At 45.6% G+C, this 27719-nt stretch overlaps 1 protein-coding gene and 1 long non-coding RNA gene across 2 annotated transcripts; both read right to left on the bottom strand.

Annotated features, from left to right (window-relative positions):
• Positions 1-319: 319 nt before the first annotated feature.
• On the bottom strand, positions 320-12700 carry LOC149310203 (uncharacterized). Its single transcript, XM_089533948.1, has 6 exons — positions 12562-12700; positions 11349-11477; positions 5901-6011; positions 5174-5320; positions 1798-1947; positions 320-1209 (listed from the first exon to the last, which is right to left on the bottom strand). Exons 1-6 carry the CDS (start codon positions 12661-12663, stop codon positions 1063-1065), a joined length of 786 nt encoding a protein of 261 aa, XP_089390074.1. The 5' UTR covers positions 12664-12700; the 3' UTR covers positions 320-1062.
• Positions 12701-15689: 2989 nt separating this feature from the next.
• Positions 15690-27015, bottom strand: LOC149310202 (uncharacterized). Its single transcript, XR_016281990.1, has 4 exons — positions 26940-27015; positions 22541-22609; positions 21571-21640; positions 15690-16417 (listed from the first exon to the last, which is right to left on the bottom strand). It is a non-coding gene; the product is annotated as an uncharacterized LOC149310202 (long non-coding RNA).
• Positions 27016-27719: the final 704 nt, after the last annotated feature.

The following is a 27719-nucleotide window of genomic DNA, read 5'->3' as shown; positions in this document are numbered from 1 at the left end:
ATTCTATGATTCTATGATTCAGCATTGCTTTCTTTGCTTTAGATCCTTTGTTACATGCCCCTAGGTTTTACTCGTGACCTATCCACAGGTCACATAAACATCAATCATATTGGCCTCCAAAACCTGCCCTCAACCTGTATGCAAAATTGACTTACCGTTGAGTATGTACAGTAAGTGAGACAATAGAAAAGAAACACTTCATATTGAATCAGGTAAAAAGGAGGAAAAGAGACAACAGGCTCCTGGTGTTAATGGGCCACATAGGATTGGTGAGCTGGACGTTGGAAAAATGTCAGAAGCAAGCCATGCAAAGTCCCAGTTCTGGGAAAAGAGTGGGATACAAATAAGTTTAATAATGATGATGATCATGATACAGATATTACTTCTCCACTAAAAGCCTTCCCTACTCTCTATTTGCTTTCCTCTCTCCTCAAGGGACCCTGAGTGGACCCTGGCTACTCCTCTCCAGCAGCCATTTGATAGAAGGGACACCATTTTATTGTTCCATTGTACAGTATAGAATGGGACTTGAGCATCCACAGATTTTGCTGACCATGGGAGATCCTGTAATCAAACCCCAATGGCCTACTGGAAATGTAATATTTTTATACTTTTATATTTTAACAGGTTCATTGTGTTAACAGGACTTGAGCATCCATGGATTTTGGTATCCACAGGGGCTCCTGGAACGAAACCCTGGCGGAATACGAGAGCCCATTGTACCAAGAAAGTGGGGAGAGAAAAGGAAGGAAAATGTGTGTTGGGAGGGAATGCATGGGATATGAATATGGGATAGGCATCCATATTAATATAAGCATATCTCAAAATCTGAAATCCAGCATCTACAAAATCCATGTCCATGTGTTGCAAAAGTGGTGAGATCTCCTGAGTATGGACCAGTCTGTGGTGATTGTTTTCTCTTTCCAGCCTTGAGATACAAGTCTTTTTTGCACACCGGATCCAACTACATTGACCGGCACTTAGATTCCAAGCTTTCAAGGCATGTCACTTTCCATGTTCTCTGGCCATTTGTGGCCACCGTCCACTTGGCCCTTTGGGTCTTCATGGGCCCCTCTGATGTCTCCAAGGCTCAACGGGGTCAATGGAGAAAGAGGGCCACCTGCTTTCCTCTCCTTTCTGGGAAGGCCATTTGTTTGGGACCTTGTCGCTCTCCAAGGCGGGCCTCCAAGGCCTCTGGATGGAGCTGCCCTGAAGAAGGAGACAGGAGATGGTCAGCAGACGCTCCGGCCGGTGGTCATCCCTGCTTTGCTCCTTTCCCCATCTGGCCCAGCTATCATTATTGCCTATCCTCCACTAATTCAAAAAAGGATTTGGGAAGCTTGCCCTGTTTTTCTTTTACTTTATTCGATTCTCTATCTATTTTCGGATTATTACCCCGATTGAAGTCCCCTAAATTAACCATATTTTCATATTCCAACTCAGATATTTTGTTATGTATTTTCAAATAGAAGTCTCCTTTATTTTCTTTGGGGGGGGCATATATTTCTACCAATAAGATTTTTTAAAATCTTTACAAATAATTTCAACCCCCAACCGATGTCCTTCTTTATCTTTAAAAATTTCCTTCAATCTTATTTGATGGTTTATGTATACTATCACTCCTTTCTTTCATCTGTCTCCTCTATCAGGTGCATGAAATATAGCTATATGAAACTGCATGTCCCTGTGTCCCCAGGGAGTGCTGGGAGGTGCAGTCCAACTGTCATGTAATTCCTAGCAGAATCCAGGCCCCCACGTTCCATGTCTTTTTGAGCATGTCCTCATAGGCATCCTTACCCCAGAGGTCTGGGACCCCTTTCCTTCATCTCTCCTCCCTGGAGGCTTGACAACAGCAGTACTGTTTCTCCCGCAGCATCCTTGGCAGCGGTCCTGGGTGGCGTTGGGTGGCTGGTGGCCATTCCTCTTTGTCCAGGGAAAGGATCCAGCCTAGAAGAGAGCAGGGAGTTGATGGGAGAAGTCTATGGGCATCTGTAAACAGAGACTGGATGGCCATCTGTTGGGGATGCTGTGATTGAGAGTTCCTGCATGGCAGAAGTAGGGGATTGGACTGGATCAGGGCCCTTTTGGGGGTCTCTTCCAACTCTATGATTCTATGATCATCATCATCATCATAGAATCCTAGGCCTCATTCCCACTTACAAATGAATTGGTTTACAATCTGAATCAATGGATCAATTTCAGATCGGAGCGTGGTTCACACTACATTTGCCCAATCGCATTTTCTGGCATCAAAATAGCCTACTTGTGGTTCATACCGATGTGTGAATCAGTTCTATTTAAACTCTTTCCTCAGGAAGATAACTCACTTGTGGTTCACATTGAGTAATGAATCGGTTTAAATAGAATCATTTCTTGCGGGTTATTATTTTTTATTATTATTATCTGTCCATCACTGGAATCGCATTTACGTACTTCCGCTTGGCGTGGGTCCAAGAGATTTTGGGAGGGTGGAAGGGTGCTGACACGGGTTATCATTTCCGTTTTACCGCGCCACAAAAAATGCCCACCTTGTGATCCTGTAACACATTGTAATAAGTTGATCCTGATCTACATCAGGTTCACACGCAATTCTTAAATTTGATTCATGAAATCGAATCCGATCTGCATCTGGTTCACACTTGCATTGAATTGATTTGGTAAAAAAGACGCGGGGAAAAATCAGAGTCAAAAAGACGCAGGTGAAATGGGTCTAGCGCTTGCCCCCCCCCTTGAACCGCATCAGCGATTTGGTTAAAATGCAAACCAGGGTCATTTAAACCGATTCAAACCGCAGTGGGAATGAGGCCCTAGAGTTGGCCATCTATTAAAGCCCCCTTCTTCTGCCATGCAGGAACTCACAATCCAAGCCCTCCCTTTGACGGATTGCCATCCGGCCTCCGTTTAAAGGCCTCCCCCCCCCAAAAAAAAGGAGACCCCACCACCCTCCATTGAAGAAGTGTCTTCCATTGCTGTCTAACATCCGGCCGTTTTCCCCATTTCGGAATCCAAAGGCGCTTGCAACAGTTGAAACAAGCCTAGCTAAAAATTAACAGCATGCAAAAATCAAAAATGCAATCAAAGTATGAACAAAATTAAACCCTGTCAAAAGGACAGTGGGCCACGGAAAGGGAAATGGCACATGGGAAACCCAGCACTTTGCCTCTGTTGACACAGACAAACAAACAAACAAGATCGTGAACATGGCCACATAGCCCGAAAACCCCACAAAAACTATGAATGCCAGCCATGAAAGCCTTCGACTTCAAACAAGGTCTTGATCTGCCAAAAGAAGAGGAACGAGGCGGGAGCCAATCTAGCTTTCCTTGCCCAATAAAGGTGTCACTGTCTTGTGGGTTTTGGATGATAATGGACTTTGCCCTATAGACGTATTGACTCCATTAAGGAAGCCAAGGCTGCTGCCCTGACTTTGCAAGACCTGGGCTGTTAATAAGACCAGGGTCTCTTGGGGGGCCTGCCATTTATAAGGTCTTTTGAAGGATGGCTAAGAATTTAAGAGTGCTCCTAGATAGTGAGGCAGCTGCGTAGTTGGCAACCCTTTTGCCTCTCTCTTTGTGAGGAATGCAGGCCACTGCCTAGATTGAATTGCTGCAATGCACTTTGCGTGGGGTTGCATTTCAGAACTACAGTCGGCCCGATTTATCCATGGATTCCAAGCATCCATGGCTTGAAAATATTCCAAAAAAGTATGAATTCCAAAAAGCAAGCCTTGACTTTGCCATTTGATATAATGGATGCCATTTTGCTATGCCATTATTTTTGATGGGACGTGAGCATCCACAGATTTTGGGATGCACAGGGGGTCCTTTAAACCGAACCCCGGCAGATCACAAGGGCCCACTGTACTGCATAAAAGATGTTTAGTGCAAAATGCTGCATTTTGGAAGTAACAAATTAATGGCAATGGTACTACCTGCAACACATTACATTTTTGAGCAGTAAAGAGCAAGAAGATTGCAATTTAACATATTAATTAAAAAAATTATCTAAGTGGCCCAACTCTTGCAAAATGAGTTACTGTTTATTTGTTGTTGCAAAAATATTCCTCGAAAGGGGATTATTGGCCATTTTTAAACAATGTGTAAAAAAATAATAGTATGATAAGATGTTACTTTGCTCATTTCTGTGCAATATTTATAAGGAATATATTAATTGTGGGGTGTGTGTGTGTGTGTGTGTGTGTCAAATCAGTACTAAGTTAAATGCACTTTTTTGGGGGAATAATTTTCCAGTCTCTGAGAGGAATTGATTGATGTGGGGTCCCTTCCAGTCATTTCTGACTTATAGCAACCCTAAGGCAAACCTATCACAGGGTTTTCTTGGTAAGATTTGTTCAGAGGGGTTTTGCCATTGCTGTCCTCTGAGGCAGAGGAAGTGCCACCCAGTGAGTTTCCATGGCCAAGCAGAGATTCGAACTCTGATCTCCAGAGTTGTAGTCCAGCGCTGAAAACACTACACCACACAGTCTCCCCTGACATGAACCATCTAAGTGTCATTGGAAACAATCCATTGGTTAATGGAAGCCACGTTATGGTTAGATTTGAACTGTGCAGGTTTCATTTGGAATGATCATCTCCTTATGGTTGGCTTTTAATTGTGCAGAGCTAATTGGGAATGAGCCACTGGGGACCCACTCCATGCAGCAGGAGAATTGCAACCATTACAGATTTCACTGGAAATGATCCACTGGGTAAACCAGTCCAGGTCATGGAGGGATTTTAATTTTGCACATTGAACTGGAAATAGTCCATTGTCTAACCCAACCCGTTACGGCCAGATTTTAATTATGCAGATTTAATTATGCAGATTTAACTGGGAAGGATCCATTGCTTAACTCAACCCATTATGGCTGGATTTTAATTTGGCAGATTTAACTGGGAATGATCCATTGGTTAATCCAGCCCGTGTCATGCTTGGATTTGAATTATGCCAATTTGATTGGGAATGACCCACTGGCTAACTAACCCATTCCAGAACGCGGAGGCATTTTAATCCTGCCGATTTAACTGGGAGTGATCCAAGGGCTAACCCAACCCAGTCTGGGGACGGATTCAAATTCTGCAAAATCCCCCTAGGAATCCCAGGCCAAGGGATTTCCTTGAGCAAACCGTAGCTTCTGGTGGTCCCAAGTTGCCACCCCAGGAATGGCTCCCACCTGCCCATCTTTCTCAGGCCCACGCAAGCGGTGCAGCTTCCCCATGGGAGTGTAGGCGCCCGGACGGTGGTATCCCTTAGTGGTGTTTCTCTTTGGCGGTTCAGGTGAAGGGGTGACGCCCAAGACCCCCGAGTCCCCTTTGGAGGGCTAGTTTGGTCAGAGAAGGAAAGAGAGATTAAAAGCATTTCTGTGGAACGACCGCCAGAAGAGATTTGAACACAGAGCATGTTGCCCAAGCCCAGAACAGCACTTAAGCCTCATCTCCTCTAGCAAGCTTGTCCCGTCTCCCAGAGGAGTCCTAGTCCAGCACTCAAACCATGATACTATGTTGGCTTTCCAGATCAAGTTGTTGTTGTTATTACATTTATATAGCGCCAAAGGCTTTACATAGTGCTTTACAAGTGGTATTAGACTGATGTAACTACACAGTGCATGCACTTCTTTTACTTTTGGTTTCACTTCTGAATTGTTGCTAGTTGTTCCAATCCCTTAAGAAACAGCAGGGTGGGATTTTTTGGTTCCAATGCAGCCATGGTTGGTGCAAAGGTGAACATTAAGACGCTGAGGACCAAGGGAGAGGAGAAAGGGAGATCCTCTGGTGGGGTTCAGCCTGAGCACAAATGCTCGCCCATGTGTCCATGCCTTTCCCCCCTCACCTCCCAAATGGTGCTAGGAATCCCCAAATGGCAATGTGCCCCATCGTCCTGCAAACGCCTCCTTCTCTTACCTGCCTGCTTCCGGTATGGTTGCAGCATCCCCAACAGGCCCCATGGGTCTTGCCAGCTTCCCTCTCCTGGCGCTGGGCATTTTCTTCTGCTCCGACCTCCTTCAGCTCACTCTGTGCCATGAAAAAGGAAAAGGATAGCGGTCACCTCTTGCTTGTGATGGTCCCCATCTTTGCCAGAGGGAGGAAATCCATTCCAGATTTTAGGGACCATTGAATTCAAAGACCTAGCCATATTCATCTGGAAAATCAGTCTGCAAAGGGATTTTGTAGCACCTTTGAGACCAACTGAATGAAAGAAGGAAGCCGGGAATATGGCCTTTCATAGATTTGAGTCTGCTTCCTCAGATGCAGGATTAGACCAACTGAAAGTAAGAAGCTGGGAGCCTGAGCTTTCATAGACCAGGGGCTCATTCCCACTTACATTTAATCCTGTTTGAGATTCGCCTTTGCTCCATGTTGATAAATCAATTCCAAAAGGTCTGTCGTTCCCACTATGAAAGTGGATCTTTTCATTATCCCTTTGTAATTGCTTCTTTTTTGGCACAATTGTCATCCCCATTAGTTTGCACCACTTAGAAACACACATCAATCATCTGTGTGTCATCAGTGGTGTAAGCAGCAGCCTGGGTGGCCCCACCTTGGGAACTACACACACACACACACACACACACACACACACAATTGATAGAAGATTCATTTCATTGGTTTTGCAACTATTTATTTTACTGATTGCAAGTAGTTGCAAAATCAATGTACGAAATCTTCTATCAATTTTATTTTTAATTTTATAAGAAAGTGAATCGATTCTGTCCAAAAGAACTGCTAGAAAACTAGTGCCTGGAAAAACTGGGGGGGGGGGAGTTGCGTTTGCCTCGCTTTATCGCAACAGAAATCAATCAAAGTACAATCAGAACCAGTTTCAAATGGGAACGACGGTTGTATAAACCGATCAGCAATGCGCTTTAAATCATGGTGGGAACAAGCCACTACTTCCTGACTTGCATGAAGTGGAGGGTGCAGGGACAGACCTATATAAACAAGCTGCGTGTGAGAATGGCAATAGAAATGCAAAACCTTGTGGGTATGGAGATGAGGCGACAAGTCCGGTTTTGACAATGGGAGACTTTAAAGGCACTAGGCGCTGATCCCTATTCCCCAAAAGAGGTGCAGCACCTTGGCTCTCTCCTTTAAAATCCATACAAATTGCAAGAACAGATTCCATGCCTTAATGATAAGCCCTCACCAGCCACCAATATCTGTGGCTCAACTGGTGCTTTTCAGGGCCTAACCCAAAGGGAAGGGCAATTTCCATCTGTTCTTAAATTGGCCGTGGTAAAACCTTTGTTAAAAAAGCCCTCCCTCGACCCCCTGGTGTATAATAATTATCGGCCTGTTTCACTGCTGCCATTTCTAGGGAAGGTGATCGAGAGGGCGGTTGCAATCCAGCTTCAGGGGGTCTTGGATGAAACGGATTATCTGGACCCATTTCAAACTGGCTTTCGGGCGGGTTATGGGGTTGAGACGGCCATGGTCGCCTTGGTCGATGATCTCCGTCTGGGCATCGACAGGGGAAGCGTGTCCCTGTTGGTGCTCTTGGACATCTCAGCGGCTTTCGATACCATAGACCATGGTATCCTTCTGGGACGCCTGGCAGAGGTGGGAATCGGGGGCACTGCGCTCCAGTGGTTCCGGTCCTACCTCTCTGGGAGGTCCCAGATGGTGCAGCTGGGAGACGTGTGCTCCGATGAGAGGCCCCTTAAAACTGGGGTCCCTCAAGGAGCCATTCTGTCTCCCATGCTATTTAACATTTACATGAAACCGCTGGGAGAGATCATCCGGAGACATGGGGCGCGGGGTTATCAGTACGCTGATGACACCCAAATAATTTTCTCTATGTCTCCGACTGATGCAGTGACTGAGGATGGCGTCTCTCCTCTCGTGGCCTGTCTGGAGTCAGTAATGGGCTGGATGAGGGAAAACCGACTCAAGCTGAATCCAGAGAAAACGGAGGTACTCGTGATAGGTTCCCCTGGTCCAGGAATGGCGGTGGTTCCACCTGTCCTGAACGGGGTCACGCTCCCTGTGAAGGACTCCGTGCGCAGTTTGGGGGTGCTTCTTGACTCGTCGCTTCACCTGACTGCTCAGGTGAATGCGACGGTCAAGAGCACCTGTTATCAGCTTCGGCTTCTTTGCCAGCTGCGCCCATACCTGGCCCAGAGGGACCTTGAAACTGTGGTACATGCCCTGGTAACCTCGAGATTGGATTTCTGCAATGGACTCTACATGGGACAGCCCTTATACCAAACCCGGAAGCTTCAAATGGTGCAGAACATGGCTGCTAGGCTGGTCACTGGCACGTCCAGGGCCAGCCATATAACACCGGTTTTAAAAAACCTCCATTGGCTGCCCATTCGCTTCCGGGCGCAATATAAGGTGCTGGTAATGACCTATAAAGTCCTAAATGGCTTGGGCCCAGGATACCTGAAGGACCGCCTCTCCCCATACATTCCGCCTCGCACCCTCAGAACATCTGGGCAGCAACTCCTTAGGGTTCCTGGGGCGAGGTTATCCTCCACTTCTAGGAGGTCTTTCTCCATCGCCGCCCCGGCCCTTTGGAATACGCTGCCCATAGAGCTCCGCTCAGTTACCTCCCTGGCCCAATTCAAACGGGAGTTGAAGACTCACCTGTTTAAAATCGCATTCCCCGATTAAGTCCTTATAGGCCCCCCGCCGCAAGACCGCACAAGCAATGGTTGGCTAACCCGGGGGCATTTGTTGTTGTTTTTATTTGTTTGCTTTGTAATTTTTATTTGGTTTTATTGGAATTTGTATGTATTTTAATGCTGTAAACCGCCCTGATCTTATGGAAGGGTGGTATACAAATAAAACATTTATTATTATTATTATTATTTATTAGGTATCCCACCTTTCTATTTCATGTTCTCTTTCGAATGGTTGACCAGAGTCCTTCTGCGTCTCCCAATTCCCTTTGTCTATTTGCATGCTCACAGCCAGAGACAGGTATCTTTTGCATCGGACTCATCTTATGACTCAGTGTGGATTTAGAGAGAAAAACATTTTCCTCTCCTTTGCACTGCATACAAAACCTAAAAAATTGCTGCTGGGCGCCACTAGCATTGCGTGACACAGGAGGCGATGCCTTTAGTGTGCACAACTCCCTTTTGCGCAACCTGGGATCAAAGGGGGCTTTAAAACGCACACAAAGCAGATTGTTCCTGAAAAGTGAGATATTTTGCAGAGAAAGCACAAAGGAAGACCTTGAGATTCCCAAGCGAATGTCCGAAGGAGGAGAGAAGAGAGAGTCATGCCTTCCCAGCAGTAAAGGATGGGGCAAAACTACCCTTCTGAGCTGGAAATGGGTGCGATTTCAGCCCCTCTTCCAAGGTTTTGTCCAACAATGAAAACAGACACACATCATGCTCACATGTTTTGTGGGCCTGGAAGTTGTTTCCAACTTGTAGTAACACTCTGAATCCATCATGGGGTTTTCTTGGCAATATTTGTTCAGATTTGTTTTACCTTTACCTCTCTTTGAGGCTGAGAATATGTGACTTGCCCAAAGTCACCCAATGGGTTTCATGGCCAAGAGGGGAACTGAACCCATGGTCTCCAAAGTTGTAGCCCAAGGCTCAAACCACTATGCCATGCTGTCCCTCCTAATAAGCTTTACTGGTGGACAAATGATACATCAGAAGGTCTTCTTGGTGTGTGCCAGCAAGACACTTCCAACTTATGGTAACCCTAGAATCCTAGAAGCCTAGAGGTGGAAGATACCCCCAAGGGCCATCCAGTCCAACTCCATTCTGCCATGCAGGAACTCTCACTCAAACCATTGATAGATGGCCACCCAGCCTCTGCTTAAAGACCTCCAAAGAAGGAGACGCCACCAAAATCTCCAATGGAGAGTCTTACACTATTGAGCAGTCTTTACTGTCAGGACATTCCTCCTAAGGTTTAGGTGGAATCTCTTTTCCTGGAGCTTGCATCCATTGTTCTGTGTTTGAGTCTCTGGAGCAGCAGAAAACAAGCTTGCTCCCTCCTCAATGAGAAATCCCTCCAAATACTTAAACAGGGCCATCATATCACCTCTCAACCTTCTTTTCTCCAGGCTAAACATCCCCAGCTCCCTAAGCCATTCCTCAGAAGGCTTTATTCCAGGTGGGGCCTGATCTGGGTTTTCAGGGGCTGAGAGTGTGTGACTCTACGATATCACATGGGTTTCCATGGCTGAATGGAGAATCAGACCCTGGTCTCCAGGGTTGTGGTCCAACACTCAAACCATGAAACCCATCACACTCTCAGCAGAAGGTCCACAATGGAAGAAACTGGACTGTCCTTGGACTGCTCTGTTCCAGCATCTCCTTTCAGACAGTGCTAGAATCAGGACCCTGAACTAGAGCTTCTGGTGTGTGTGTGTGTGTGTGTGTGTGTGTGTGTGTGTGTGTGTTCACCTGTCGACTTATGACGGCCCCTTGAATTTTGTAAGATTTCCTTAGACCGGGAAGCCTCAGAAGTGGTTTTGCCCGTTCCTTCCTCTGAAACACAGCCTTCAGCAGCTGGAATCCAATGGCAGTCTCCCATCCAAGGACTAACCAGGCGCAATCTTGCTTAGCTCCCAGGATCAGATGAGATCTGCTGCCTTTAGGGCAAATTTAAGTTTTTAATTTGCTTATTTTAAGTTTATTTCTTTTAAATATTTCATGAATTAAATTGTAATTTGATGGTTGCATTTCAGCTAAGGGGTGAGGGTTGGCATTTTAGCTTGCATACGTTATGCATTGTTTAGGTATTTTATGTAATAATAATAATAATAATAATAATAATTAGTTTATTTATATCCCGCTTTTCCAATTTTGATCAAAGCGGCGTACAAGTTTAAGTAAAAATACATCAAGATAAAAACAATACAAACAGTATCTAAAAACAGTCGCAATAACAATAGAAACAACAGATTCAGCTAAATGGGGGAATCCATAAACAGGAATGTATTTGCTTATGTAAATTGTTTATGTGTTTATGTATTTGTTTATGTAAATTTATAAACCGTTTGATCCTTTGGAAAGGTGGTATATAAATAATAATAATAGTAATTATTATTAATATTATTGCTTGTCTCTGTTTCTTCAAGTTGGCTGTTGACCCATAGTGACCCCATGCATTTCAAAGGAGATAAACTCAGAAGTGGTTTTGCCCATTCCTTCTTCTGAAATGGAGCCTAACAGTGCCTGGTCTTTGTTGGCGGTCTCCCATCCAAGGACCAACCAAGGCTGATCCTGCTTAGCCCCCAAGAGCAGGCGGGATCTGTCTGGCAGGGCCTCCTAAATGCAAACCAACCCTCCCAATGCTGGAAATGTTTGGCCAGGAGGCCAACAAGGGCTTTGGCCAAACCCACTGAACCCTCTTGGGGCCAGCCGGCCGGACACTGACCACATTGGCCACCAGGCCTCTGCTGAGGGCCGAAAGGCTCCCGGTCCGGTAGATGGTTGGACGGTGCTTCTGGTGCTGGGTGCTCCTGGACAACCGGACGCTGCCAAGGTCTCCCTTTCGGGGGCTTCTCTGCAAGAAGAAGAGGAAACAAAGGTGGTCTTAATATCTCTGGAGCGCCTTTGATCCCATTGTGGTGCCTCCAAGACCAGACCTTTCATCACAGAGAAACATCATGCCTCTCCGAAGATAACACAAAACATTATATGATGGTGTGAATAATGATATGTCCAGGAGAAAGAGGATAAAGAGGATCATTATTCTTTCTTTCTTTCTTTCTTTCTTTCTTTCTTTCTTTCTTTCCTGTCTCTCTCCATCGATCGAGATGGGGAACAACAGCAGATAAACAATATACAGAAGAAGGAGAAGGAGAAAGAATTATTTTAAATTTAAAGTAGTTGTTTTCAATCTGTATTGTTTTAAATTTGTTGTCAGCCGTCCTGAGTCCCGATATTCGGGGGAAAGGCAGGATAATAATAGTAATAACGATAATAATGATAATGGAGCTGGTTTTTGGAAGGGCATCTTGGACGCTGGACGCTCGACTGTGGCAAAATGATCTGTATGATTTCCCTTTCTGCATCTTTTTACAACTTAGAAAGAACGTATTATTATTATTACTATTTTAAATTTTTAAAAAGATTTTATTAATTAAAAAGAAAGAACATATTATTTGGGTGGACATTCTTTTTGTTCATTCCCAAAGTCTGTTATTTCTCTTGTTTTTAAGTTTGTCATTTGATAAAACTTAATAATGTTTTAAAATAATAATAATAATAATAATAATAACGCCTAGTGTTAACAATTCTTCTCTCATATGCACACAGATACACAAATATCCATTCTCCAACTTCCCCCTAAACTGGAACAACAACAGCAGCAACAACAACAACAACAACAACAGAGAGCATAAAACAACAACAGTACTTCTACTTTATCCATATATATCCCAACTTTCCCCCCAAACTGGAATTCCAGGCAGCTGACAAGAATTAAAAACAAATGCAAGTAAAAGCGCATGCGAAGGCCTAGGCAAGGACACAAGGAAAGCTGCTGCTGGCTTTCTCCGTCTGTTCAGAGGCACTGGGTCCTGAGGGTGGGCTCAGGATGTCCCATCCATGCCCCAAACCCCTCTTGACCTCCACATCAAGCCCACCTCTTCCTCCAGAGAAGCCCCTCCGGGCTCTGTCCCATGTCCCCAACCTGGGGAAGCTCCGAGTGCGAAAGCCACCAAGGCCCAGAGCATCCAGGCGCTCATCTTGGAAGGTCCCTTGGAGCGCTCTCCTCCAGCTGTGCTTTTCTGGCCCCCTTTGGGACATCGAAGGGGAGGAGATCCCAAATCCCGGGTTAAACATTAGCAAATGTTCTGGAGAGAAAGGGATGAGCTCAGGGAGGACAGACCAGAGGGATCTCTTTGACGCCGGTCCCGCTGTCCAGTCGAAGTGAATCTACCTCTGGGATTTTTCCATTTGGCACCAAGGTGACCCCCTTGGCTTTGGGGTGAAGGGAAGCGGATGGAAGGAACTTGGCCATGGGAGTAAGCGAGGGGCAAGGAGAGACCCAGGAATGGAGAGATTGGGAAAGCAGACATAAAGGGTCTTCGTGCTCCACCAAAGAGAAGGGACCTCCTTGGTCCCATTCCCACTTGCAGATAAAATCAGTGTGCAATCGGAATCGATGGATCAATGCAATAGCGGAGCATGGTTCCCACTACATTTGCCCCGATCGCATTTTTTGCTCTAAAATAATTCACTTGTGGTTCCCATTCATGAGTGAATCGATTCAAGGATTCATTCCCGAAGGGGAAATTTAAATTGATTCCGATCCACATGTGGTTCACAAATGCGCAGATTCGATTTATCGAAAAAATCAGTGTCAAAAAGACGCAGGTTAAATGGTTCTAGCACACTGCGCTCCTCTTGGAATGGCCTCAGCGATTCAGATTAAGTGGGAGCCAGGGTCATTTGAACTGGTTGAAACCAATTCCAGTCTGGTTTAAAAGGTAGTGGGAATGAGGCCCATGTTCAGAAGTGGCTGGCGAACCAAAGTGGGGCTGGCCCTACCATTTGGCCCAGGAAGGGGCTCAGAATTACCTGGTATTTCCCCCATTTCTGTGCCTGGCTGTGAAAGGACTTTATCACACAGGAAAAATTGGGGGCAAATGGGTTAAATCCTTTGCAGAAACAGGGTTTAAAGGTCTGCAAAACACCCACAAAAGCGGGTTGCTTTTCAGACAAATTTTGTGTCAGTGAGAAACAACACGATGTTAATTCGAACGGGAAGTTGATGAAACCCTTCTCCTTTTTACTTTCAGATGTTCCCCGAAAGTTAAAAGGAGTCGGTTTTGTTGACTTTCCGTTCGGATTAATGTCACGTTATTTCTTATTGACATCAACGTCATCTGAAAAACAATCCGCTTTTGCAGGTGTTTTGCAGACTTTTAAATCCTGTTTCTGCATGGGATTTAACCAATTTGCCACCAGTTTTCCTGTGTGCGATAAAGTCCTTTTAATGTCGCATTATGTTTTACTTTCTGTTCAGTTTAATACTGAACGTCATGTGAAAAACCACTCACTTTAGTGGGTTGTTTTCACTTTAAATCCAGTTTCTGCAGAGGATCCATCAAAAAATATAGGCCTTAGACAGGTGACCAGATATGTTAACCGCAAAGGAGGACAAGGCACCTCAAAATGTTGGACATCCTAGAAAAATGGAGGACATGACCATATAAAAGCTAAAGATACTCATATAAACTTGGCAAATTCATACTTCTTCTTCTTGTTGTTGTGTGCATTCAAATCATTTCTGACTTATGGTGACCCTATCACAAGGGATTCTTGGCAAGATTGGTTCTTAGTCCTGCTCAAAATGGAGCACATTTTGGAATTCCTCCTGGAAATGTGGGGATGTGTCCTGGAAAAGGAGGACGGTGTTTGGTCAGCCTGGTCTTAGAGCCCATAAGGCTTCCCTGGAAGCCAAGATGACCAAAGGGAGCCTTGTGTTGCAGCACTGTGTCAGGGGCACAGTTCACACAAACACACACAAACACACCTGGGCTGGCATCTTGGTTGTGACATTCGTAGGAGATGTTTTATGGGGAAATTGGACGGCAGTCCTGCCCTCCTCCAAACACACAAAGGAAGGCAGATGGGCATCTGTTAGAATCTTGCAGTAGTCTACCAGATGTATTCTACTGTGGATGCTGGGGGGATGGGTTGCGCTTCGCATAGCTTGTAGAGATACGAGGCTGGACCAGGTGTGAGTTATCTAGTGTCCTTGGGAAGCTGGCCTGCAGAGACTTGGAATGCAGTTTCGTTTCTCAGGGGATTGGGATGGAGGATGGGAACTAGTGCTGGGAAGGAGGGGTCCTGTTGTGCGGGCTTTTGCTAGGGGTGGAGTGCTTTGGCTTCGGGGGAAACTTATGCATTGCTTTGGCTGGGAGGGGTCAGTCTCAGCTTAGAAGCTGAGTGATGTGACATCGCTGATCTTGGAACCTTCAATAAAGTCCTGTTGTTTCAATAAACAAGCTGACTGATTGATTGTCCAGGATTCTGGTCCTCACTCTGACACAAAGTTGGAAGGGACCCCAAGAAGGGCCCTGATCCAGCCCAACCCCATTCTTCTGCCATGCAGGAACTCTCAATCAAAGCATCCCTGAGAGAGGGCCATCCAGCCTCTGCTTAAAGATCTCAAAGAAGGAGATGTCTCCACACTTTAAGGCATTATCTTCCACTGGCCAACAGCTCTGACCATCAGGTAGTTCCTCCTAATGTTTAGGAGGAATCTCTTTTCCTGGAGCTTGCATCCATTGCTCCATTGTCTCCTATTCTCTGGAGCAGCAGAAAACAAGCTTCCTCCCTCCTCAATATGGCATCCCTTCAAATATTTAAACAGGGCTATCATATCACCTATTAACCTTCTTTTCTCCAGGCTAAACATCCCCAGCTCCCTAACACTCTCCTCAAAGGGCTTCATGGTTTCCAGACCCTTCACCATTTTAGTTGCCCTCCTTTGGACACAGTTTCTCAATGTCCTTTTTGAATTGTGGTGCCCAGAACTGGACACAGCGTTATTCCAGGTGAGGCCTGACCAAAGCAGAACAGAGTGGCACTATGACTTCATTTAGGAGGATATTGATTTAGGAGGACAGAACAGTAGACCCAGGTCCATTGGGAATTGCAGCCCAAGAACATCTGGAGGGACAGATGATTCCCACTCGTGTTCAGGGCACCAGGTTGGAGAAAAGCAACAAGAACACTTCTCTTCCACGCAATCACACCTCCATTTTGTTAAAAGAAAACATTTTTATTTGTAGCTGACATTGCCTTAATGACAGGTAAAGGTTATGAAGAAAACGATCCCGCTGCCAAATGGCATTCCTTGCTCCCGAGATTTTGTTCCAAATACTGTGAGCCATGAATTAAAGAAGGAAATAAATGGCTCTGCTGTGCTTCTGCATCTAGACTATGCATTACAGGAGATGGGTACCATTTAAAACTAGAGGATCCTGGGATTTGCAGTTCATAGGGTACTTAGACTTCTCTAGAGTCAGGGGGACCAGAGGTCCACCTCACTGGAAAGGAGGACAATGCACTGCAAAATGTAGGGCATTCAAGGGGAAAAAATGGCAGGTATTACAAAATAAAAGCTCCAAGATAAAGCTAAACATTCATATAAACATCAATTCAGGCTTGTCAGTTGTGCTCAGAATGGAGGATATTTTGAAATTCCCCTTGGACTGCAGATTGACATGTAGGACATGTCCTGGAAAAGGAGGACATCTGGTCAACCTGTCTAGAGTGCTCCCCCAAGCCATAGCCTTTTCTAGGAGTCACTAGCAAAGAATGCAAAGTTCCTCAACAAAACTACCAATCCCAGGATTCCATTGGTGAGAACCCCAGCAGTTAAAATGGCATCAAACTGGTATAACTGTGCAATGTGGGCTCTCTCTAAATGAAAACTCTGTCAATGGCTGTCTGTGCATTTTCCTTGTGGTCCTCGGGCGTCAAAATCTGCAAAGAAAAGAGAAGAATGGGAAGGTGGCTCAGTTGTAGGGTTTCTGGAAGAGGACCAATCCACCCTTCAGCTTTGAGGGCCAAACCTTAAACCAAGGAGACACCCTTTGCAATGTCATTTAATGTGATACACAACATGTTACGCAATAGCCATTGTTGCATAGAGGGCATCATTCAATTAACAAACAACAACAACACTTTGGCACCATTTTTACTGCCATGGCTCCAGCCTGTGCAATCCTGGGATCTGTAGTTTTCCTGTGGCGCCAGAGCTCTCTGGCAGAGAAGATTAAATTCCTCATAAAGCTATGAATCCCAAAACTGCATAGCATTGAGCCATAACAAATTGCATTAATTCTGTAGCACAAATGCAGCTAAGGCTAAATATCTCACAAAGCTACAAATCCCAGAACTCCATAGCATGGAGCCACAGCAGTTAAAGGGGTGCCAAACTGTATTAATTCTTCAGTGTGGACACAGCCAGAGAAGGCTAAATATTTCCCAAAGCTACATAATCCCAGAATTTCATTGCATCAAGCCATGGCAGTTAAAACAGTATTAAAATGCATCAATTCTGCAGTGCAGATGGAGTCCGACTCTGCTGTTTCCCGGCCACATTAGATCGGCCCGCCACTACCTTCCTCTCTGACTGCATCCAGTTAATGTTTATGGTCAGGGAAAGGAGCCATTTTCCAGCCATTTCCTTCCCGACCCACTGGGTCCTTTAGACCTGGAGATATCTCTCCTGGTTCTTGAGACGAACATGGCTACGCTGAGCCTCATAAGCCTGGCCTTATCCAGAGAAATCTAGGATTCGAGGAATGCCAAGGGACAACAAAGATAAGGACTGTCCCCTGTCTCACTTGTGTCAATATTTGCACGGAGCGGTGGAACAACAGGCCTTCACGTTCTTTGCACGCCAAAGCCTCTCTCAGCCCCACGTCAGACTCTGGTCAACATCACTCCCTCTGCGCACCATTTTATCCTGTGACAAGGCTGTGGATCACGCTAGAGCAGCTCTGCATAGTATGGAAGGGATACTGGGTTGTTGCTGAGGGGCTGGCACACAATCTGGGGACTCTCCCCACTCTCCAGCAATGTCCTTCTGCCCTGTTTAGCCCTCTTTCTTTCTAACTGCAGAGTCACAGAGTTGGAAGGGACCCCAAGGGTCATCTTTTCCAACCCCCCGCCATCTGAGAGTCCACAAGGCACTCTTGAGAGATGCCCACCCAACCTCTCTTTAAAGACCTCCAAGGGAAGAGAGTCCACTAGCTGCCGAAGCAGTCTATCCCACTCTTGGGCAGCTCTTATGGTCAGGAATTTGTGAGAATCATGGGATTGGAAGGGACCCCAAGGGTCATCCAGTTCACCCCCTTTTGCCATGAAGGAACACACAACTAAAGCATCCCTGAAAGATGCCCATCCAACCTCTCCTAAAGACCTCCAAAGATGGAGAGTACCATGTTTCCAAAGCAGTCCATTCTACTTTTCTTACACTAAAAAAGCTCCTCAGTGAAATGGTACTTTTGCACTAAGAAGGAAGTTGCCAGGATCGTGGGGTTGGAAGGGGTCCCAAGGGTCATCTACTCCAACCCTCCGCCACCCAGGAGTCCACAAGGCATTCTTGCCCATCCAACTTCTTTTTAAAGACCTCCAAGGGAAGAGAGTCCACCAGCTGCTGAAGCAGTCTATCCCACTCTTGGGCAGCTCTTATGGTCAGGTCAGGAGGTTGCCAGGATCCTGGGACTGGAAGTAAACCGAGGACGAAGGGAGAAATTGGACGGCAGAGAGAGAAACTGGGACATTGTAAAAGCAAGTGAAAATGAGGGATAATTGAGGCTGGATAAAGATTGTGCCTGGTCTGGGAGAGCATCATTTTCATAAGAAAGCAGTCCTTTCTAGATAATTCTCCTGCCTCAATGGAACTAACTTTTTGGTAAGCACAATGGATGGCTTTGCTACATCAGCACTTAAGCCAGATGCTGGTAGCGTTTTAGGTTCCATCCTCACTGTACAAATGATCCTGTTTGACACCGGAGTTTATCAGACGCGAGTTTTTGGCAACTTTTCCTGCCCAAAGAGTCACTTTTGTGCAACCAACATTGCGCAATAAAGCGATAACACGATGTTCTTCCAGACGTCATTCATTTCTATGGGAGCCCGTTGTGCAACGCTTCCGTAGTTTTAGCATCATTCCTCCCCTTTTTGGGCATTACGGGGAAAAAGGAAAGTCCAGCAGTTGTCTCCCGTTATCCTTGAGAAATGGTTTGGTGTGGTAGGGAGTAACGCAATGCGACGCAAAGTTACTGATTGCAAAGTTCCCATGATGCTGAGCTGCTTTTTCACCCCATTCCCTTCCGGTGGCCTTCCTTTTTCAGGGCAACCCCGGGGGAGGGGGTTTTGAGTGTATATATATATATATATAAATAAATGTGTGTTCTGAGTGAATATGTGCAGAGATACATTCTTTGCGCAAATGCAAATGTGCATATATGTGTGTGTGTGTGTGTTTTGCCTTGAAGTGTGATGGAGGAATACATAGGATGCTATAAATGAAGGGGACCCTAAAGGGTCATCAAGTCCCCTTTTCTTCTGAAGGAATACATAGGATGCCAGAGAGATGGGAGGGACCTCAAAGGGTCATCCAGTCCAGCCCCTTCTTCTGTCCTGAAGGAGTACATGTGAATATAAAAACGCGTGTGTGTTATCAGCTATTGTGGATACTGTGAATATGCAGAGAGATGTTTATTAGTATGTGTCTCTGACATATATGTGTTTATACATGTATATCTGTCTTGTCTGCCTGTATTTATAAAGAGGTGTGTGTGTGTGTGTGTGTGTGTGTGTGAATACATACATATATATATATATATGGGTATATGTGTGTGTATGTGTGTGTGTGTGTATATATATGTGTGTGTGTGTGCGTGTTCTATATGTTTATGTATAGGTATATGTATATGTGGGGGGGGGGAGTGGGGTCTGTACCTATAGGTAAATCTAATCTATGCAAGGGACTCCCAAGGGCCATCCAATCCAGCCCCTTCTTCTGCCCTGAAGGAGTACACAGGATGCCAGAGAGATGGAAGGGACCCCAAAGGGTCATCCAGCCCAGCCCCTTCTTCTTTTCTGAAGGCATAAATAGGACCCTAGAAATGGAAGGGACCCCAAAGGGCCATCCAGTCCAGCCCCTTCTAACCCTAACCCTTCCCCCCTCCTTTTTGTTAAAGAGCCAGGCACAAAATGCCCCAAAGCATGCTCATTTTGTCAAACACACCTCTTATGATCTGCCCTTGGCCCCATTTTCAACCCCAAAATGCAAGTTAATGCATCCTGTATCCCCCATTCCTTGCCACCCCAGAATGCCTCTTGCACATGTAATAATAATAATAATAATAATAATAATAATAAATTCGTCACCTCGTAAATACCAGAAAAGGATGCGATTGTCATGCATTCTTTTATGACTTTAAAAGCACTTCAGAGCTATCCCTGCATTCCTTGCAAAAGCATGTATCGTTTTGCCAATTGCCTAATTGACAACAGCAACAAACGTAACATTCGATTGTAACATTCGCATTTTAGGATGGATTCTCCAAGGAAAAAAAGTCTCTATATAACGTGGCTGGCAGCTTGTTCCCTTTCCCTTTCATTTGCTGACTTCCAGCAAAGGGAAAATGTTGCAAAGGGCAAGAATATATATATTCCTCAAGAAAAAACAAAACAAAACATGCGCACATTTTGCCAAAAATAATTTTTTTTTAAAGGGAGGGAAGTTCCTGATGGGAGCTGCGTTGGTGCCCTGCCTTTGACTTTGCCTTTGACCTGGCCTGAACTGACCCTTGTCCTCTTGCTACATTCTCTCAGAGGAGCTTTGCCATTACCTTCCACTGAGGCTGAGAGAGAGAGACCTGTCAATTCCAACTGACCCATGCAATCAATTGGGAATAAAAGGGAAATGCAGCGCAGGCATTCTGACTGTAGCATCTGCATATAACACAAACAATAACAACAACAACAACAACAATGGCTCTTAAGTTCCAGGAGCAAGAGGAAAGCAAGCACCCAAAAAATCATGCGCATAAATTGTCAAAAGAGGTTGCTTCTGCTGCATCCATTTCCCTACATCCCCCAGCCTGGCCCCACAGCCCTATTTCCCTGGGCAATCCTCCTCCTCCTCCTCCTCCTCCTCCTCCTTCCTTCCTTCCGACCCTCACCCCTCTCTGCCCTGGCTCCTTCATCCTCCTTCTCCTGCTCCATTATAGGATGCCCTCCATGGCTCCCTCCTTCCCACAGCTCCTCCCTCCTCCTCCTCCTCCTCCTCCTCCTCCTCCTCCTCCTCCTCCTCCTCCATCACTTTCTCCATCCCCCCCACCTCCCTATGACAGCCCTTTGCAGTCCTAAAGCCACCCAGATTTCCCCTTTTGCCTTCTGTCACCCTTTGCATCAAGATTCCCCTTTTTCCTTTGGCTCTTTCCTTCTCCCCCTCCCCTCCGCTAAATAGGATTCTAGAGATGGGGGGGACCCCCTTGCTCCCCCGGAAGCACAAAGGTCACGAAACCACCAAAACCTCCAAAGGGCATGCGCAAAGATTTTGATGCAAAATGTTCGATATAAAAGAAAGGCGCTGGTGTAGTAAACAGATCCGCTGTGCATGGTTTCGCATCATGCAAATCGCCTTGTATAGCACTAACATCACGCTTCGGGGGAATGATGGAAAAGCAAACAATGTGGCAAACCATCGCGTTATAAGGTCAATTCGCAACGTTCATTTCACTTCCTTAGCAGAAATGAGGGTCCAAAACTTGCGTCTGATAAACCTCACCACTTTAACTGCCATGACACAATGCTAAGGAATCTTGGGATTTGTAGTTTTGTGAGACATTTAGCCTTCTCCGCCAGAGACCCCCGGTGCCACAGCAAACTACAGTTCCCAGATTCCACGGCAGATAATGCGGTGTCAAACTGGATTATTTCTGCAGTGCGGATGTGGCCCTAGATAGATCCACAGTGCTGATCCAAGAAACTGCCAGAAAAAGAATGGAACAAGTGGATGCAGAAGCAAGGGCCACTGGCAAAAGCCAGCAAAAGCCCAAAGGAGCATACAGTGAGAATGCACTGGTGTTTAGACCCATTCGGAGACCCCATACCTGCGTCAAGACTAGGAAACATCTATGCGGTCCCAATCGCCTCCCTGGCATTTAGTTTTGAAATCATTTCCTGCAGGAGAAAGAAACGTTAGAGAGACCATGGACCTCAAAAGGCCAGGGGCAGATTGGTTAGAGAAAGCCTTGCATTGAGAAATGCAGATCTACTTCCTTAAATGAAAATAAATTATTAATACAGTGGTCCCTCCACATTCTTTGGGGTTTAGGGGCACAGGACCCCCATGAAAGTGGAAAAACCACACACACACACACACACACACACACACACCTGAGAGAACACCTCTCTAGGAATCTCTAGGTCCTCCAGCGCATGCTTGGGATCAATATCTGCTGGAAGTTGACCAATGAATTGCGCTGGAGGACCTGCAAGAAGTGTTCTCTCTAGGAATCTCTACATCAGTGGTTCCCAACCTTTCTAATGCCGTGACTCTTTAATACAGTTCCTCATGTTGTGGCGACCCCCAACCATACAATTATTTTCATTGCTACATGCAAATATGTGTTTTCCAATGGTCTTAGGCGACCCCTGTGAAAGGGTCGTTCGACCCCCAAAGGGGTCCCGACCCACAGGTTGGGAACCACTGCTCTACATCCTTCACTGTGACTTGTGCTTAAAGTTGACCACAGAGTTGTGCTGGAGGACCTAGAAATTCCTAGAGAGAACATATTAATTCAAATCTGTGAATAATCAAATCTGCAAAAGTCAAAGCTGCAGATGCGGAGGGCTGAATGTACTGATGTCTGGTCAAGGGATCCTGAATTGATCCCTGCCTTTCCATTTACCTTTAGATTCCTCTGCACTGAAAATGTATACGGACAAACATGAAATAAGTGTGCAGTAACATCTCAAATCCACAGTGACATCCAGAACCCACAAAATAGTTTTTACTTTTGTTCATGGCAAGTGATTCCTTGGAAATGGCCACCTGGCATTTGCAACCTCTTCACATACCTCTCTCAAACGTTGCAGTTTCTGGTAGAAGGAAGTCCCATTCCAAGGTCTCTCTTCTGCAACTGAGTCCTGCAAGAGGAACAGGCATTAAGGAGGAGTGCTTTGGACAAGGCCCACGGCTAGTTTTTAAAAGGGCAAATTAAAGTCCCACACAAAATGCAGCCCAGGTTCACAAGGGTCAAAGAGCTCATGGAGGGAACCCAGATGACCAATGGCTTCGATGCCGGGGTGCTGGGGACACCCCTCTCCAGCCTCCGGTCTGAACTTTCAAAAAGCGCTCCTAGGTCTTGAACGCTATTCCCCCAAATGGGGCCAATAGCTTAGGCAGCTTGAAGCTTGAACTAAAACCCAGAGTGGATTCATTTCCCCCACTGACATAGAACCATAGAATCATAAGATCATAGAGTTGGAAGAGACTCCAAGAAGGGCCATCCAGTCCAACTCCATTCTGCCATGCAGGAACTCTCAGTCAAAGCATCCCTATTGACAGATGGCCAGCCAGCCTCTGTTTGAAGACCTCCAAGGAGGGAGACTCCACTACACTCCGAGGGAACATAGAATCATAGAATCATAGAGTTGGAAGAGTCTGCATGGGCCATCCAGTCCAACCTCATTCTGCCATGCAGGAACTCTCAATCAAAGCATCTCCGACAGATGGCCATCTAGCCTCTGCTTAAAGACCTCCAAGGAAGGAGACTCCACTACACTCCGAGGAAGGAGTGAGTTCCACTGTCAAACAGCCCTTACTCTCAGGAAGTTCTTCCTAATGTTGAGGTGGAATTTCTTTTTCTGTACTTTGCATTCATAGCTCCATTGTGTCCTATTCTTTGGAGCAGCAGAAAAGAAGCTTCCTCCCTCCTGAATGTGACAACCCTTCAAATATTTAAACAGGGCTATCATATAACCCCTTAACCTTCTCTTATTCAGGCTGAACATCCCCAGCTGCCTGAGTTGTTCCTCATAGGGCTCCATGGTTTCCAGACCCTTCACCATTTTAGACCCCCCCCCCCCTTGGACACACTCGAGTTTGTCCACATCCTTTTTGAATTGTGGTGCCCAGAACTGGACACAGTCTTATTCCAGGTAAAGCCTGACCAATACAGATTAGAGCAGCATTGTTGCTTCTCTTGATCTAGACACTAATTCTATTAATTCTGTGGGATGCTGGGATGTGTAGTACGATGACACACCAACACTCTTGGGCTGAAAAGGCTAAAGAGCTTATAAAAAGAAAATGGGGATGTTCTCTTTCCAAACTGTCCCTCTTCCCCTTTCTAGATTTACTGGGTCGCTGGCCTTCGGAGATGACCAAAGCGTGGAACTGATGAACTCTTCAAACCGTATGCGTTCAGGAGGTGGCTGCTGTCCTTCCTTCAATTGACACAAGAGATTAATGTTGTGTGGACCCATGCACAGCTTGGGGGGAAATGGTTGTTTGGAGACTACAGCTCCCAGAATGCCCCAGATAGCATATTTTACTGTGAGAGGGGAGGTCCCAACCCCATGAATAGCTCCTTTAAACCCAGGAGAGTTTAACCACCCCATTGATATGAGACCCACCAGCCACAACTCCATGCCCAAATGACCGAATCAAACATGACTCCATAAGACTGGCATGTCAGGAAGAACACCAGAGTGTCTTCATATATTAATGATATTTTATCTTCTTCCAAAACATCTGGAATTAGATGACCCAAAGCTTTTTGTCTTTTTTTAAACTGCCTGGCAAACCACTGTCCTCTCGAACTTCTCCTCTCTCTCATGCATCAGAAAGAAGAAGAAAACTGCTTATGATGAAGTTGTTGATTCTTAAGATACGAGTTGTTTCTGCAATTGCTAACTGCAACTGGAGTGAACCCACTTGAACCCATTCATTCCTCAATGACAGGCCATTTCACGCCTAAATTTTATTCCGCTTGTCTACTCATCACAACATCATATGCACAGAATAAATGTATTTACATATACATACTTTCATGTGGTTAAAGTGAACATTTAATAAAAAGTCATGTTTTTTAGAGAATTTGGTTTTTTTAATATATATATTTTTTTAAATTAAGATTTTTAAAATTTGAAATGTATTGGTTTTTTTAAAAAACAAAACAAAACCTGGAGCGTCTCTTTTCTTCTCTCACTGGCATTCAGCCACTCACCCCATATTTTCAATACGTTTAAAGAGATGCAGGCGATTGCCACAGCCTATTTCTGCCAACATGCAAAAGTTTGGGGGGCAGTGGTGTCACCCCCTCTTCAAGTGCCACCTGATGTGGTCCGTGCCCCTTGCCCCTCCCTAGCGATGCCACAGGTAGGAAAGACTGGACTATAGATGGGACGCTCCGTCAAAAAAGCCGCGGCATCCCCATCTTTGCAAGCCCTTCGGAAGGGATCTTCAGGGGCTCAGGGCCCATCCGGTCCAACTCCCTGCCATGCAGATATACAGAGTGAATGCATTCTTCAAAGAGTCCCATCCAACCTGTTTAAAGGCCTCTGAAGATGGAGAGGCCGCTCCACTGTTGAACAGATCCAACAGCGGGAGAAAATGTGGAAAAGGTGGCATCTCTTTTCCTATAGCTTGAATCCTTTCTTCCATGTTCTAGTCTCTGGAGCAGCAGAAAACAAGTTCCCTCCATCCTCAACATGATGGTTAAGAGGTGATATGATAGCCCTGTTTAAATATTTGAATGTGTGTCATATTGAGGAGGGAGCAAGCTTGTTTTCTGCTGCTCCAGAGAACAGGACCCAATGGATGCAAACTACAGTTATTACCTTTAAAGCCCTACATGGCTTGGGCCCAAGTTACTTGCGGGAACGTTGCTCCCTACATAATCCGCCCGCACTCTCAGGATATCTGGGAAGAATTTATTGGAAACGCAAACAACTAGATTGATTAGGACTTCCCAAAGAACCTTCACTGCCGCTGCCCCTAAACTGTGGGATGGTCTGCTGGAAGAGATCCGTCTTATTACCACTTTAGACACTTTTAAGAAGGCAGTCAAGACGGAGCTCTTCCGGCAGGCCTATCCATCCGAACCTGTTTAGGATATTCAGCCACTAACCCTCAATGATGACTCTGTGTAAAACCCCTGTATATCAATAAGTTATTTTTAAGTGATATCACTATTGCAGACATGATGTATTTATTGGAAATTACTGTATTTCATTTATTGTATCTGTATGGTTTTTTATTGGGTTGTAACCCCGCCTCGATCCGTAGGGAAGGCAGGGCAATATAAGTAAAAAAATGTTATTATTGAGATTCCATCTCAACATTAGGAGAAACTCATTGACAGTAAGAGTTGTTTGACAGTGGAATACACTTCCTTAGAGATTTTGATGGAGTCTCCTTCCTTGGAGGTCTTTAAGCAGAGGCTGGATGGCCATCTGTCCATGGGGATGCTTTGACTGGGAGTTCCTGCATGTCAGCAGAAGGGGGTTGGACTGGAAGGCCCTTCTTGGGGTCTCCTCCAACACTGTGATTCTATAATTGTATGATTCTACTTAAACAGGACTGTTGAATAGTCCTTACTCTCAGGAAGTTCCTCCTAATGTTCAGCTGGAATCTCTTTTCTTGGACCTTGCATCCATTGCTTTCAGTCCTATTCTCTAGATCAGCAGAAAACAAGCTTGCTCCCTCCTCACTATGACATCCCTTCAAATACTTAAACAGGGCTCTCATATCACCTCTTAACCGTCTCTTCTCCAGGTTAAACATCCCCAGCTCCCTGAGTCTCTCCTCATAGGGATTCATGGTTTCCAGACCCTTCACCACTTTAGCCTCCCTCCTTTGGACACAAGGCTACAGTTTCTTTCTCCATGTCCTTTTTGAATTCTGGTGCCCAGAACTGTAGACAATATTATTCCAGGAGAAGCCTGACCAAAACAGAATAGAGTGGCATTGTTGCTTCCCTTGATTTAGACACTAATTCTATTAATTCTATAATTGATGCAGCCTAAAATTGCATTGGTCTTGTTAGCTGCCGCATCACACTGTTGACTCATGTTCAACTTGTGGTCTACTTGGACTCCCAGATCCCTTTCACACATATAAGTCTCTCCTTAAGCCAGGTGCCCCCATCCTATATCTGGGCATTATTATGGGAGACTCCAGAGGCCAGTGCTGTCAACCCTCTGTCTGCTCTCCTTTCTCTGGTCAAAATAATGCAGTTTGACACCACTTTAAGTGATGCAGCTCCATCCTGTCGAGTCCTGGGGTCTGTAGCTTTACAAGGGGTGCATACACACTGTGGAAATAATGTACTTAAGTGGTGTAGCCTCATCCTATGGAATCCTGGAATGCTTTGCCCATAGTGAAGCACCAGTGCTCTAGAGAACTTGTTTAAAATAAATAAATGGGGATGTTCTCCCTCCAAACTGTCCCTCTTCCCCTTTCTAGATTTACCGGTTCGCTGGGCTTCAGAGCTGACCAAATTCTGGAATCGGTGGACACTTCAAACCGTGGAAGTTCAGGTCGTTGCTGTACATGAAAGAATTGACACAAGAGAATAATGTTGTGTGATTCCATGCACAGCTTGAGGAAAATGCTTTTGGGGGGACTACCGCTCCCAGAATGCCCCAGATAGCATATTTTACTTGGAGGGGGAGCGTGAGAGAGCAGGTTCCAACACCATGAGTAGCTCCTTTCAACCCGGGAGACTTTAACCACCCCATTAATATGGGATCCACCAGCTGCAACCGCACGCCCCAATAAGAATGAAGTCCCCATAGTCAGGGCACGCATCAAGGCAAAGTGAGTTGTAGTGCCCTGTCCTTTGGGTACCACAAGGCCTCCTTTATCTGCTGCTTGCATGAACAAGGTGGGCTTCCATCCTCCTCCTTAAATATAGAGAAAAGGATGACAAGAGGTTGGACTGGATGACCCTTGGGGTCCCTTCCAGCTCAAGGATCCTATGATTCTATGATCCTATGAAGCTGACTTGCCAACAAATAACAATGCCAAGGAGGGAAGGGACCGACCCCAGCCCTCCATTTGACCTATTTGCTTCCATGGTGCGGTGACGCTTCTCCTGACCCATTCCTTGGTCTGAGTCCCACCCCAAATTTCAAACACATTTAGTAGCACCTTGACAATTGTTTGTGCAAAACAAAACAAAATAAAACACCTCCCAACAACAACAACAACCAGTCCTAAAGGATCCCTCTGTTTTTATTGGACACTTAC

The sequence above is a fragment of the Sceloporus occidentalis genome, unplaced genomic scaffold (genome assembly GCF_023333645.1).
Source record: "Sceloporus occidentalis isolate IW3139 unplaced genomic scaffold, rSceOcc1.0.p SCAF_7, whole genome shotgun sequence".
NCBI lineage: Eukaryota > Metazoa > Chordata > Lepidosauria > Squamata > Phrynosomatidae > Sceloporus > Sceloporus occidentalis.
The sequence above is the reverse complement of the archived record's forward strand: the minus strand, read 5'-3'. Positions and strand labels throughout refer to the sequence as shown.

Bases quoted from the DNA above. Each gene is read 5' to 3' on its own strand.
- LOC149310203 (XM_089533948.1), bottom strand. From the start codon at position 12,663: ATGAGCGCCTGGATGCTCTGGGCCTTGGTGGCTTTCGCACTCGGAGCT. The intron at 11,478-12,561 runs GTGGGCTTGATG...TTCTTCTTGCAG, and splicing joins GGGCTTCTCTGGAGGAAGAG to AGAAGCCCCCGAAAGGGAGA. The intron at 1,948-5,173 runs GTGGGAGCCATT...GCTCTCTTCTAG, and splicing joins GGCCTGAGAAAGATGGGCAG to GCTGGATCCTTTCCCTGGAC.